This window comes from Podarcis liolepis (genome assembly GCF_965112155.1).
Source record: "Podarcis liolepis genome assembly, chromosome: 8".
In the NCBI taxonomy this organism is placed as follows: domain Eukaryota; kingdom Metazoa; phylum Chordata; class Lepidosauria; order Squamata; family Lacertidae; genus Podarcis; species Podarcis liolepis.
In genome coordinates, this window is record NC_139560.1 from 24855866 (window position 1) to 24871773 (window position 15908).

General features: G+C 42.7%; 1 protein-coding gene across 4 annotated transcripts in view; it reads right to left on the minus strand.

Annotated features, from left to right (window-relative positions):
* Positions 1 to 15908, minus strand: part of CPQ (carboxypeptidase Q) — a 162518-nt gene that overhangs the window by 53809 nt on the left and 92801 nt on the right. For all 4 annotated transcript variants that reach the window (XM_083517355.1, XM_083517356.1, XM_083517357.1 and 1 more), the window contains one exon: positions 12224 to 12335. In XM_083517355.1, coding sequence (XP_083373481.1) covers positions 12224 to 12335 — 112 coding nt within the window. The remainder of the gene's footprint in view (positions 1 to 12223; positions 12336 to 15908) is intronic.

Sequence of the window (15908 nt, forward strand, 5' to 3'; positions counted from 1 at the left end):
TAATGCCAATTATTCATATGTCAAATTATATGATTTTATCAAACTGTACTCCCAGCGTGCTAGATTTGAGTCTTCGTTCTTCTACATTTTTTCTGCGTTTCAAAATCTTAACAATTTTCATCCCATTCCATTCAGATATAATAATCCCATATAAAATTGCTGTAAGGACTCATTCTCAATAGGCCCATGCATTCTGGTGGTGCACAGCTTTATGAAGAACTTGAAATTCAACAGCACCAAGCCATAACTGATAATCTTTATTTTGATGGTGGTAAATCTAGGCCCAATTTCACTGTGAGACACCTCCCAACTAATATGATGAAAGCATGTGCAGTGGCTACAAATGCATATGTTTTCGAGCTTCAAGAGGAGAGACGATAGGAAGCACACGTGATTCATACTTCCTATTTCCTGTCCTTCATAACATCCAAAATGGAGGTCTTGACTATCTTTCCAATGAAGTGGCTGCATGGAAGCACCAAAACAGGAAAATAAGTCATCTGTGCATCCTGTTCCCCTAATAGCCAAGATCCTAAGATGTGAGCCCAAGCCATATAACTGGCCAAAGTCTTGGGACCTTCTTAGGGCTCCTGTATGTGCAACATTTTCTGGCATGGATATCACATCCTATAGAAAATCTGCATGTACTTTCCATGCAGTGAAATCTATTTGGCCGTGCATTAGATTCCCACAGCATATACACATGGCAAAATAGACATGTGTAGATTTATCAGGGTGATATACAAATGCTTTCAATGTAATCTCCTGTTCTTATCTATTCTATATGCCTACAACTGCAAGATGCAATTGATCTCTTTGTGACTGCAAGAGGTGTGGTGGAATTGTGAATGGAGTTTTGCTCAGTAGGTTACAACTTGTTTGGGGCTCATTTGGTGTAACCGGTGACTTTCAATTTTCTGACTCGACGTCACTTAATGGGAAGGGTTTCTCTCTCTTTGAACTTGTTTTAAAAGGAAACTAGATAGTTACACTATCCTAAAGTTCTAAATTATTAGAGTACAGAGAGCACTTCATAGTTACTACCTGCTTTCAATTTAATTTGACAAAGTCTTCATTTACAAATGAGGTTCGCTAGCAGAATTAGCTCTGAAATTGTTTACAGGCTCTTCCTTTTACAATCCTTTTATAGTTCCAGTTGAAAAACTGGATACCACCATATAGACATTACTTCTTTATACCCTACAGGGAACTAGTTACTAAAGTTCTTCATGTTTGATTGCATGACTGCTTTGACAGGTTTGTGGATATATACCAGTTGGATGAGGAAAAAATGGGACAACAGTCTGAACAGACACTTCTCGGTCACAGGAGCCATCTTTCATTTCAGTTACTATGGAAACAGCAAAAAGAGCATATTCCATGGCCTGTTTGGGTGCATCTGGGTTCTCTATTTTCAAGGGGAAAACTGTTATCTCTGATCTTTGTCCACTGGAAGCATTAATGCCAATGTAACCATTTCCCAATAACTGCAAGAGACTACATTTTCATGGAAATAACTCCAAATGGGATCTGGAACAAAACTAGCTGAGAGGTACTGACATGCTTTCCTTATGCTTCACCCACCTTTATTTTTTTTTAAAATATGATATTTATTGAAAAATTTTGAAATTACAAAGAAGAAACAAAGCAGAAAAAGAAAATAGAAAAAACAAAGAAAAAACAAACCACCTCAAACAATACAAATTCAAAAAACAAAAATACACCGCAAACAAACAAAAATAAATCCATCTTTCTCAAATCCTCAACTCTCATTACCTTCTTTCTTTGACCTCCTTCTCCTCCCTTTTTTTGTATCCTGGTTAATAATTATGCAGCAAATCCTTTCCATATTTCATAGTATTCTGTCATTACATTACCTTAATCTATTTCCATCTTATCTTATAACCTTAAAACTTAAATCTTATTTTTACCGACTTCTCACAACCATAATATTCTTACCTAATTCTTTCAACATTTTTGCTAGAGCCAAGTAATTTCGTCCCAACATTTTTCTAACATTCATCAATTTTATAAAACAATCTTAATGATTGAGAAATAAAAACAATCCAATCTTCATCCAGTGCCCCTTCCTCCTGGTCCCGGGTTTTGTCAGTCCTTTTTATCCCATTGATCTAGCGCATTAACCTGGCAACCTTATATCCGAGGCCCTTAAATCTCTTCCATGTCCCTTCCGCAGCTCTTCTTCATATTCTCCTTTCACTCGTGGGAACTCCAGCTTGGTGATATTTTTGACCCTTTTCAACAAGTCAGCCCCTTTTCCATAGTCCAGACTCAACTCCATGTGGTATTTAAGAAGATGTTTCAGAATCCCTCCGAAATTGAGAGCCCCCACAGCTCCAAACATCTCACGGCCCATTGCCAGACTCAGAAAGTCCAAACATCCTTGCATAGGGGGGTCTATCCAATCCCCCATTTCCAGACCAGTCCAAACTTTATCTTTCCAAAGCTGGCTTTTTCCAAGTTCATTTGTCGAATCCAAAAGTTCTTGTACCTGCAAGGCCGCCGCTCCCTCCATCTCTGGCACCCAAGATTCAGCAACATCCTCTTCTCTCATCTGCTCTGTCAGGACACACTCCTGATCTAATTCCTGGGTGGGCTCCACATAGTTTCCCACTGCCTGTTCAAAAATTCTGGCCGCATTAGTCATCAAATCCATCTTCTCACTTAACTGTTCCAGTAGGGCACTTGTTTTACAGAGAGCACACAACAGAGCCTCTGAATACATTGTCCTACAAGGTCACAAGTCCATTCCCACGATTGTAATCTGAAACAGCTACAAGCTCCCTGGAATTAGTTACAGTTTCACAGTCTCCCTCTAGGGGGAGAACTTCTATTTGTTCTTGCAACAAAGTATCCTTTTTGAGATATTTTGTCAATATTTGTTCCTTTAAAGTGTGAAAGGAAACAATGGAATCACTATGTTTCTCTTCCTTTAGCTATCTGTCAAAAACGTTTGTCTCTGGTCAATGAGCTTCAAAACGTCAGTCCTGACACCCCGCTCCAGGATCAGGACGGTGGAAAGTTACTTTATTTTAAACTCACTTCTGCAGGTTTAAACAGTCCAAAAAAGATCCCCCTTCTTCTCCTGCTGCCGAAGGGGGGTTCAACAATTTTAAATGATGAAAGCCAATCCTTTAGAAGCGATTTTCTGAGCTCTAGTTTACGTTGTCTTTGCTTTACTCTGTCTACAAAGAAACGGAAGGCTGACTTCCTGTTTAGACCTTCCCGTTTCAGTACCAAATTAAAGTAAAAATTTAAGTCCAATTCCTTTCTTCTCGCAAGTCCTTATTTAAAGTCCGATTGTTCAAAGTTTAAGTACTCACGGTTACTTATTTTAGAAGCCAAATTGTCCCAGGAAAAAGGCAGCGCTCTCCGGCAACGGCTGTGCGGCTTCGCTCCACGGAAATAGCAGTTGACTCACAGCACCGCGCCACTTCCCCCTCTTCACTTCGGAGCCTGTTAGTGGGTTCCTTTGCGGGTTGGGGGGGCGCTAAGGGTGCCCGCCGAGTCCCATGGTCACAGGCTTCATCCGCCTGTGATTTTTAGCTGGGTCCCCGCTTCGCCGTATCGGAAAAGACCCGTTTCACGCAGAGCTAGTCCCTCCAGTTCAGAGGGAGTCCACCATTGCCGATGGCGCCACCCCGGAAGTCGCTTCACCCACCTTTAAACCAAAAGCAGAAATAGGAGGCTGCAATTGTGAGTAGAGCAACATTCCCCAACCTGGGACCTTCCAGATGTTTCGGATCACACTTCCCATCAGCCCACCAGATTGCTTGGGCTGGTGGGAGTTGTGGTTCAAAATAGGTCTGTAGAAGGTTCCCCTGATCTGATTCACAGTCCAATATCCCTATCTCTAATGCCCTGTGCTTCCCTCCCAATCAGGAATCCATCATCTCAGCTATCTTGCCTCTTAGCACCTTTCCTATAACTTGTGGCCACAAAAGACACAAACCATATAGTCCCAAGCCTAACATTTAAGAAATTTTGTTCCCATCCAAATTATGATTGGGGAACTCAGGGATCTCGGTCAGAAGCAGTGTGTCTATGAATACCAATTGCTGGCAATCAGAGGTGAGGAGAGTGTTGCTGTGCCCAGATCCAGCTTGCGGGCTTCCCATTGGCACATGGTTGCCACTGTGATAACAGGTTCCTGGACTTGATGGGCCTTTGGCCTAGCCCAGTAGGGCCCTCCTCTAATGCAAAAAGAAAAAAAAAGTGTCTCCAGTCTGCCACTAGCTGAATCAAAACAGTAGAGTACAAAACACTGACATCTGAAGAGAAGCAAAAGAAATTCTAGAGGCCCAAATCAATGATAAACTGCATCTTTAACAAAAGTCATAAAAGGTAAAGGGGCCCAGTCATGGCCGACTCTGGGGTTGCGCCGCTCATCTTGCTTTATTGGCCGAGGGAGCCCACGTACAGCTTCTGGGTCATGTAGCCAGCATGACTAAGCCACTTCTGGAGAACCAGAGCAGCGCACAGAAACGCCGTTTACCTTACCGCCGGAGCGGTACCTAATTATCTACTTGCACTTTGACGTGCTTTCAAACTGCTAGGTTGGCAGGAGCAGGGAACGAGCAACGGGAGCTCACCCCGTTGTGGGGATTCGAACCGCCGACCCTCTGATCGGCAAGTCCTAGGCTCTGTGGTTTAACCCACAGCACCACCCGCGTCCTGAAGTCCTAAAGTCATACTCACCCTATAACTATTCTGTATATACTAAAACTAAGGATGCACTACGATATGTTTGGATAGTCTCCATTGACCTAGTCACCAAGAAATGGGTCTTTAAATATACTATCTGTCCAGTAGCTATTAATCTCTTTCACAGCCACCCTTGGAAGTAAATATCCCATCTCTGTAATTAAGGAATTGGAAGCACAGCCCAGATTCAAAGCATGGTTTCTTCTGACCTGTTCCCAAAGCAAGGGTGGTAAAGGGAAAGGAACACCCACCTGGCTGCAAGCAGCACAAGGAATGTAGTTTGAATAAGAAATAAAAGAAAACCCCCAGGCTGCTGACTTTTGCACAGGAGGCATTCAGCACTGCCTTGGCTATTTCCAAAAGGACTCGCTCACCACACAGGTGACCTTTTGGGTGAGGAAGCAACAGTGCCAGTGGCCAACTTGAGCTCTGAAAGATGTCTAGTTTCCCAAACAACCTCAATGACAGCTCTCCAACACAAGAAGCAGGGAGGATCTGCAGGACCCCCCAAGACTGATTCCTCATGCCAGGGCATTTGGCCTTCAGAAGACTGGCCCTGTAGTTAGCTGGCATTGTCCTCCTCCCAGAATAAGCGGCGAGGGACCTCATGATCTCAGTAATTAAGAGCTTTTCAGCCACAGACATTGCAACCCAAACTCAAAGGGTGCTTTCTTTTGCTCACCCCTGTGATGGTCTACCAACAACTCAAAAAGACGGTGGTCAAAGGAACTTATGCCTGGACTCAGGCAGCATAAGGAATGTGGTTGGAATGAGGGCAAAGGGAGGGGAAACCCCTATAGTGACTTGAATACAGAAGGGAGACTGGTGTTTTGTATATTTTCCATCTCGCTTTCATATCCAAGGAAAAGCAAAACTGTTCAGTCTCTGAGGACTGAGCAATTATCAGTCCCAAACACATCTGGCCTATTTGCTGGGAATCATTCTTATATAACCTTTCACATGCATGCTCTGGGGTGGTGTGGTGATAAACAAGTCATTTTCATTAACGCTAAAATGAGCTGGCTATTCCGTGTTTGATAACGGTGTCCATGCTGCACCATTGCCTATAAATTTCATTTCTTCCTTTCCTTTGTTTGCTGGCATCTTGCAATTCTTGAATAGTTCCTGGAGGCTTTTTCTGTACTACAAGCGTTCAACATACGTCACAGATTAGCTAGTGAGCTTACCAAAAATACTACAATTGTTGAGCAATTAACAACAACAACAAACAAACAAATAAATAAATAAATTTAATGACACACTGCAACTTAGAGCAATGTCACTCTGATTTGTTGCTGTTTGCTGTTATCATCTTGATATAGTCTTAGTCTTACATCTCAAAGGGATTCTTGAATCTTGTTAATGGTTTGCCTTTAGTTTTATTTCTAAGGCGGCAACAATAAGGTTTCTGTTGTATGTTTTGTCGTTTCTGTGGCAATACATGCCACTCCAGTCTCTGAGCAGGGCGAGATTCCAGGCGCTGACCCTGGGTTCATGCTTCCTTTGGAATGAGGCACAGCGGAGACTGTGGTGTCTTTATGATATATGGTTTATTTACACATCTATACAGCCTGAGCCTATGGTGGAATGGTTCACAGCGTTAACATCTCAAGAGGTTCTGACTTTTCCCATAGCCACAGCAGCCTCGGACTTAAGCAAAACCCCAACTACTGTTCTCAAACATTGCTCTCATTTTCTCTCCAGCCCACTGCTTACTGTTTCTGCTGCATAATGCCTAACTGTAATCCTAAACCCCAACCTAACAACTGGCATTGTCTTTCAAAGTAACTCTCAGTTGAGGGAGGGAGCCCACTCTTTTGCATTTGCCCTTGATTCTTTGTTGTCCTAATCACTCATTACTTCCAGGGTATCGGCTTATGCAAGAGGCTAGTCCTGTCTTAATTAGCTTTGGTCCCATCACAGGAAGCACCACCTTGGCTTAATTAGCTTTTGACACATAATTCCAGAGGGCTAGAAGTGCCACACACAGGCTCAAATACACACATGGGTCTAGCAACCAGTTTTAACACACAGGCCTTAATTAAATTCTAACACTAGCTTGATCCAGAATTTAGGGAGTCTTGCACCCACCAACTCACAACACTATCAGTTAAGAAGTAAATTGAATTAAATGAGATGTGTACTGATTTAAAACCCATCTGGCAGAACCAGAAGCAGGGATTTTACCATAATATCAGAGGACTACATAGTGTATACTGAAAGACATAACATATCTTCATTCCCTATTCCATAAGATTTGTCTCCCCTCCCTCTCCCTGGTCACCCCTTCTCTGCAAATAATTAGCATAAAACCTCATTGATTTAAGAATTTAGGCAAAAAATAATATCGGTGGCAGAAGGGAATGTACTCCGAATGCCAGTAGATATTTGGTTTTAAGATGTAACATGCTCAAATTTTGCCGCAATCAAATTCAGGGCACAGTGTTCCAAAAAGCAGACTTGGGGTGCTTTCTGATCTCACAATGTAAATAATCAGTAAAGCACTGAAGATTTTTCTAGCAATTATAGCTGAGGCAGCTTTTGGCTAGAATAAAGTAGTGGTTCGTCTTCTGCCTATTGGTTAATTTCTGGATTATATACCAGAAAGCACAGGGTGGTCCCTATGGTCCACAGGGGGAAAATAGGCTACAGAAAAGAGGATGCAATAGCAGCTGACTAGGCTGGTGCATAATTGGAAGAGAGGAGAAATGGTGCTAAGTATAGGTGCCTGCCTTGAATCACTTACAAGGAGTAGTCAAAGCAAATAGATTTAGGAACAAGAATAGGGCGAACACAGCAGGAAGGCAAAAAAAGAAAAGAAAAAAAGAGAGACGAAACAGTGAGAGCAATAGATAGTTTGCTGTACAGCAGAGCCTGACCTAGAAACAATCATGTCCTGTCATTAGGAGTTTTCAATTCTAAATAGTTAGCACTATCTGGGAAACTTTTAAAATAGCAAGAAAGCTATAATGTAGTTGCCACAAGGGCCAGGAAGAAATTCGCTTCAGTTCACGCTTAAAGCCAAATTTATTGAAGTCACACTCCCCCCACCCTCCCAAAAAATAGAGAACTGAAACACATCCGTCTTTTGAAATTTGCATGCATCTGAATTTTCCAACGCAGTCCTCCAACCAAGCAATGTTGGCAAAAATGCATGCAATAGGTAAACGCATGTGTAAAAATGAATATGTTAGTCAAAATAGCCAGCAAAATGCATTATATTAAATAATATAATATGCACGTTAAAAATATGGCGTATAATTCAAAGGGAGGTTTTGTTAATTTAAAGCTGTTAAAAGGTATTCATTTTTAGTATGAACTAAGACATGTGTGTGTTTTTTAAAAATACGCCCACTCTTCATCTGCTTTAGCAGATATCACCAATATTGCAACTAGTGAAAATTAGAAGAGCAGTTCAATCTTCTGGGACATATATCTAAGGCTGGAACACTTTTCAGCATTTGGGATGCAATGAGAGTCGATGGGTGCAGAAATGGAAATCATTAACGAATTTGACTGCATTTCTCCAGCAATTCTTTTGATTGTCAAATTCAATTGTCTCCTTTTGGGATATTCATTGAATTCACATGCCGTCCTCCATCGATTCATTAGTATTGACATTTAATGCTCCAGTACATATTCAGATTAGGCATTGTATTCATACCTCAGCAAAGAGGATTTAGTTTGTGTGTTCATTAACTTTAGCTTTCAAAATCTAACTATTTATCTTGTAGAACTCTGTAATCCCAGAATACACAACTACCCTCTTTTTAGACAACTTTGTGTGCCTGTTGAAGCAAACCACTAGCCAATCATTTCTACTGGACTGAAGTGCCAACTCCTAGAGGCCAAGCCCTTTCTCCCCCCCCAATATTTTTGGGAGGGGGAGCCCCCCAATATTCAAAGACGGCAGCGGAGGCCAAGCAACGAGCCCATCACAGCATGGTTTCAATGGCTGGCTCCTTCTCCTCCTCTTCCTGCCACAGAGGGGAAGGAGCGAGGAAGCAGGCCCCTGCCAGTGGTGGTAAAAGGAGGAGGAGCTGATGGCCATTGAAGCCATGCTGCCGCCATGTTTAATTCCACCGCATGGCTCCTCCTGATGTCACACACCTAATCTCGTGCTCAGCATCACACATGCAACATTGCCCATTCTCCCTCAGAATGGTGCCTCTGCTATGGTTTACTGGGCAAAAGAACTTCCAGTGGATTATTTTCTTAGCATCTGTGCTGCCACGACAGTTTTTATGATCTTACTGGTATGGTATGAAAATCATCATTATCATCACCATCAATTAATTTATACACTTCCTACATGCCAAAAGAAGCTTCTAAGAGGTTTACAAGTATACAATCAATTATACAATCTTTACATAGCTAAAGCACACAATAAAATAATTCCATAAAAGCATTAAAATATCCAGAATTAAAATAAGACAATAAAACAAGCCAGTTAAAAAGCATAGCAATTAAAACAGTTTAAAAAGCAATCAAAACAATTAGATCAGTAAGTTCATATTCAGGGAAATGCTTGCCCAAACAGCTGTGTCCTCAAGAGCCAACAGAATGCCAAATGCTTATGGAGTCTCTCTTATTTCAGAGCCACTCCTTAGGGACCACCTAAGTCCTTATATCCCAGCTCAACCAGTGGTCATTCTCCAAGTTTGCGAGACTCATCTGATAGGATCAAGAAACTGAGCCTGTAGTGTTGTCAGCCCAGTATGGTGGAACACTCTGCTAATAGTGATTCAGCAGGCACCTTTTGTTTTAACATTTAAACACCTAGAAAACATCTTTTGGTATGGCTTTATCCACACCTGTGTTTGCCTCATCTCTTTCCCCCAGCGAAACCCAATCTTTCACGCTGAATTGAAACAAATGGCATTCAGGTTTTCTACGGATTGCGGTTTGTTCCGATTTATCACTAAAGGGTGGGTTTTCCGGGATAAAGTGGTGTGCCAAAGTCAAAACTACACAGACCTGAGCCCAGAAAGTGTGGGAGAAGCAGAAAACTGCTCGGACTCATGCTGTCTAGGCATGAGATCAGTGGAAGTGTGGATAAGCCCTAGTAGTACAAAAATCTTTTGATAAATAAATAAAAACCTCAGCATCTCCAGCTAAAGAATCAGGAAAGGAAAATCAGCAAAGAATCAGGGGTGAAAGGAAAGACCCTCAAGAAGAGGCCCCCCCCCCAATGGATGGAGAAACAGTGTGACCTGGGGTAAGTCAGCTTCTTAAGTTTCCTGGGTAAGGGACAATAGAGTGCCCCCTACACTGTATATATATTTGGCTTATGGAATGTATGACATTATGCAAAGTGATCCTGATGAGCACGACTTACTATATAAAGAAGCTGTGATGTGACCAAAATCAGGAGGAAGGAAGAGACTTGTGGCTGAGCTCCTTAAAAACGAGATGAGTAACTTCACAAATTCGTTCAGTTAAATTGTTATGGAGTCCTTTTATGGTATGGAAAAAATAAGCAATAGACGAGACTGAACTGCGAATACGTTTCCCTTGAGACTGAAGCTGAATAAACAGCTGAGTCCCCAAGATTCCATATGGTGCTTAACTCATTGTAGCGTAGCATCTTCTGTAGGGTTATTTTCAAACAATATTTCACTTCAGGAATGGTCAGTCTCTTCATCCTTAGGGGATGTATCCTCAACTGAGCAGCTCAAGGGGGTGAGGGATGATCATCACTTATTGCCTTTATGCACATTGGCAAGGAAGGGTCCAGCCAACCAGGCAGAAGAGTGGATATTGCAGAAGCTCTAGCAGAGGTCTCTGTGATATCACAGAGGTCTCGAAAGCACCTTCCCATTTTTAATAGGAAGTCTGCTTTGCCAGCAAAGGCAGCTCACATGGTTCAAAGCAATACTTTGACTCTGCCCAAGTGACTTCTAGGCTACTCGATACTTTGGGGGACCGAATAAGTGAGAGACGGAACCTCGTGTGCTACCATGCACCACATCAAATGACACTTCTGTCTTGGCAGGCACCCCATGCAGGATTAGAAGATGTTCAAGATCCTCAGTTTGGAAGGCTGCCAGAGAAGGGTTGTCTAGGCCAAGTCCAGCATAAAGAACTATAAAGGATTACCACTTGGACAAGAATCTGAGGAGGCACACAAGTCTCTCAGTTGCATTCTTTCCCACTATGGCGAGATGTACTGTATATATTTAAATTATAGCAACTATGTCTAAATTTGGAATTTATGTATCTGAATTAGCACATGCTAATTTTATGCAAATCGGTGTTCCTTTTCTGTACTCTCTTTTGGGTGATGCAATTCCTCTTTTCAGGGGCAATGTGCAAGTGATTGTTTCATCTGGGGGCCTCAGTGCTGGGGCAAGGGCCAAGCAGGTGAACTCACTCAATGGTCGGTACAGTGGTACCTCAGGTTACATACGCTTCAGGTTACATACACTTCAGGTTACAGACTCCGCTAACCCAGAAATAGTGCTTCAGGTTAAGAACTTTGCTTCAGGATGAGAACAGAAATCGGGCTCTGGCTGCGCGGCGGCAGCAGGAGGCCCCATTAGCTAAAGTGGTGCTTCAGGTTAAGAACAGTTTCAGGTTCAGTACGGACCTCTGGAACAAATTAAGTACTTAACCTGAGGTACCACTGTACTTGTCAAGATCAGCCACTTTCAACTGGGGTTGGGTGAGCTGGGGAGGCCACAACAACCTAGAAGCATGGGATGGATGCTTTAATTTACACGCAAAACACCCCCTCACTCTATTTAATCCTAGGGAATAAGAGTGGGAGTTGCAAGCCAAAGGCAAGCCATTTTTTCCAGCCCCTGTAAAACGGGGGTCAAACAGATCTGCCTTATAGGGCCTTTATAAGGATTATTTTGAACTTTGAATGCTATTGATGCTAAGCATGGAAGCCAGTATGTTGTAGTGGACAGAATGTTGGGCTGGCGTTGAGGAAATCTGGATTGACATCCCTGCTTAACCATAGATCTTGTTGGGTGGTCTTGAACAAAGTGCGCACTCTCTCAGTCGATTCTACCTCACACAGTAATGATTAAACTGGCCAACCATCTGCACTTGGCCCTGAGTTCCTTCAAGGAATATAACTGTGGCACATAACAAACAAATAGATTTATCCTATAAAAGCAGGGTAGAGCATCCTGATGGACATCACCATGGACCGCTTAATGGATGCAGATAAAAGAGATCGCAGGTGTATACGATATGGCTCATATAGTGTTTTCATGAATACAGCAACACTACAGTCAATACAGCTGTTTCCTTATTTTGGCTTTCAAGACACAAAGAGACTTCAGTTTCTGTAAGATCACAGATCTGAAAAAATATGAAAGTCTTGCCACAATGTTGCTACTATTAGGAGGGGAAACTCTGAGAAATAATTGTGTTGCAAATGGCCAGGGATTCAGGGAAATCCACTTGCTATCGCTTATTTTAAAAAGTTTAAGCAGCGTTGTCATTCTTTACTCGTTAGATAATTTTTTTAAAGGTAAATATTTACCAAGATCTTTAATGAGCGATAATGCTTCCCATGATATAAATGCTCCACCACCGTCATCCATGGCTCCTTGCCCTACATCCCAGCTGTCCAGATGTCCACTGACCAGGACAACCTAAAAATATAACACAGAAAGGATAATTACACAAAAGTTCTGTACTGGGACAATCAAACTCTCCAGTGACCCTTCAATCGTTTTACCCATTCAGAGGATTTAATTCCTGTAGCTTGAACCATGACTGCACAAATATGTTCTTAAGTCTAATGATGGCATTGCAATTAGTTCTGTCCCAATGGGAAGTGATATAAGATGATTTTGTATTTGTTTAAATGGTCAAGTTGCTGGCCTGATCATTCCAACATGCAACTGCAAGCGTACGTCAGTAATCTTTGTTGCTAGGCTTTAAATACCATAGATCAGGTTTCCCAAACTTGGGTCTCCAGCTGTTTTTGGACAACAACTCTCATCACCCCTAGCTAGCAGGACCAGTGGTCAGGGATAATGGGAATTGTAGTCCAAAAACAGCTGGAGACCCAAGTTTGGGAAATACTGCCATAGATCAACCTCTTCCCAACCTGGCTCCCATCCAGATGTTTTGGAATACAGATCCCATTACCCTTGCCCATTAGCCATGCTAGCCTAGGATGATGGGAGTTGTAGTCCAAAGCATCCAGAGGGCACCAGGTTAGGGAAGGCTGCCTTAGGCTATTATAATATGATGCACTAATATCATAGCAGAGACATCCGTATAGTTAAAGCTATGGTTTTCCCAGTAGTGATGTATGGAAGTGAGAGCTGGACCATAAAGAAGGCTGGTCACTGAAGAATTGATGCTTTTGAATTATGGTGCTGGAGGAGACTCTTGAGAGTCCCATGGACTGCAAGAAGATCATTCCTATTCATTCTGAAGGAAATCAGCCCTGAGTGCTCCCTGGAAGGACAGATCCTGAAGCTGAGGCTCCAATACTTTGGCCACCTCATGAGAAGAGAAGACTCCCTGGAAAAGACCCTGATGTTGGGAAAGATTGAGGGCACAAGAAGAAGGGGACGACAGAGGACGAGATGGTTGGACAGTGTTCTCAAAGCTACAAACATGACCAAACTGCGGGAGGCAGTGGAAGACAGGAGTGCCTGGCGTGCTCTGGTCCATGGGGTCACGAAGAGTTGGACATGACTAACCGAGTAAATAACAACAACAGGAGTCATTGAGGGGCTAAACTGCATGCTATACACCAGTCCTTGTAACAAAGCCAAAATTGTTTAAAATGAAAAGCAGCATCAAGAGCCTGCAATTTTGATTGGAAGAGCAGTTTGGGAGAAAGACCCCTTGCCTGTCAGCTGTTTTTCCACTCAAGTATCCCCAAGATGTCCCCTGGGGTTCCTCAAATGCATATTTGCCCTTGTCAAAAGCCCAACTATTCATTCCCCAGCTAAACTTAGATTTGTTTACTGCTGTGAAAATTAATGTAAAACCCATTCTTTAACAATAACTTTTTTGCTTTTTGAAACAAAAGCAAGCCCCCCTTGTGCTCACCACAAGACCCTTTTGCCTGGAGCTGACATAGTTAGTTCCCAGTGGGAACAATGGGAGCTGGCAAGACTTAGGAAGTGGTGGTAGCTCTGCCACGGAATCTCACCGCCACAAGTTTGCTGGGAAACTTAGTTGCTGGGAATAACAAATAGGATTTTGGACTTATGTTCTTATGAAGCGTCTGAGTGAGTATATATTGGGGGGGGCCGCTAAGGTGACCCCTCAAGTGAACTGTTTACACATTGCCTTGAGTATTCCAGTAAGTGCTGTAACTCAGTGGTAGAGCAACTGTTTGGAGTGCAGAAGGTGCCAGGTGCAGTTTCCAGGTAGGGCTGAGAGGGATACCTGGTGTGAAACCCTGGGGAGCCGCTGCCAGTCAGAGCTGGGTGGACCATTGGTTTGACAGTTTTCTACGTTCCTAATAAAAGTATCCAATGATTTGCAAGCAAGCAAGTAAATGCACTTTAAGATACCTAGACACAGATATTGGCTCACACAGTAAATATTTCAGCAGGCCCTCTCATATTTGGCAGAAGGTGACAGGAAAGGAAAAAAAGCAAAAACAATAAATGGGATGCTGTACACAACAGAATATCGGAGATCCACCAAGACAAGTTTTTTAATAGCTGGCATGTGAACAGAAGGAGATGTTAACCATCAAAAAGCGTATGCTGGCATGACTGTCAATTGAGTGAGCTGTTTTCATCAAACACTGGATGACGAAAATGCACCTATGCCTGGAAGTGAATTATGGCCTAGTTTATAAGTGAATTGAAAACCTGAATTTACACCAGAAGTGATGCCTTTCCCATAGCAGTGAAGGACTACCCAGCTAATATGGTGAGAAGTTCCCTGGCAACCATAGATTTGCGAAAAGACCTGATGGAGAATTACTTTTTGTTCCTGTGAAAGAACTCGCATTACAACAGCAGGGATCTTTGAATCCGAAAGTGGTGTAATCTGTCATGGGAGCAGAAATTGGTGGCATAAAAGTGTACGAGCAAATTTCAGAATGTTAGATAAAGAGAGGCTGCTATTCAAGTAGCGTCAGAAAAAACAGAGGAAGCTGCCTTTTACCAGGTCACACTCTTTGACCATCTGCCCAGTAATGTGTACTCTGACTGGCAGCAGCCCTCCAGAGTCTCAGACTTTTACATTAACTGAAGCCTGGAGACTGCAGTGATTTAACCTGGAACCTTCATTATGCCAAATATATGGTGTACCAATAATCCAGCTCTCCTGGGGTATTTCTCCTCAGAAGTATGAAAAGTTATGGGATTTCAACAAGAAGTTACAGCATATTCATGGATCAAAAGTAAAGCAGTAATAAGACTGCACCAAAATCTTTGCAGGACCAAATAGTATTAAAAACAGGATTGTGTGCGAACACCCTGATAGAATCATGAACACAAACCATCACAAATGTGTGCAAAAAAAAAAGATGTCTGGAGGAGCCTCCAAAGGTTTTAATGGGGCTGGTGGTCTCTTTAAATGGCAAAGTATGTTGTGGTAAGTCCATTCTGTTGCTTTAGGGGGGCCTCCTGCTCTGATGAGTGGGGCCTTGGACCTTTGCCCCCAAAGTTCCATCCTGATGGCACTACTACCTAGGAGCAGTGGTGTAGCATGGGTTGTCAGCACCCGGGGCAAGGCAAGTAATTTGTGCCCCCTAACCCGTGGATTTGCGCCCCCTAACCCTAACCCCCAGATGTTGCGCCCGGTGCGGCCGGCCCCCCCTGCACCCCCCACGCTACGCCACTGCCTAGGAGACAAAGCACTGGACTCTTTCCAAAGCAAAACGCCCTACATACATTCTGTGGAAATATTACATACTATTACATATTTATAATCTCACATCGTAAGAGTTAATCTTCCACAACATTTGTTTCTAATTCAGAGTTAGAGAGGTTGACCACATCTCCCTTGAACAGGCATGGCACAAACACAGGTATATCCCTCACTTTCTTTCTTTCTTTCTTTCTTTCTTGTTTGCTAGTTCACAACCAAGAGGAACAACAACATATCCCATGCCTTCCGACATGATTTGCAAGAGCAATGCAGCTTCCCCGATACAGGCGTACCATTTTATTCATGTTTAATATACTGAGGAAGCACCAACATGTGCATTCAGGATCATGTTTTGCCTGTTTCAGAAAGGT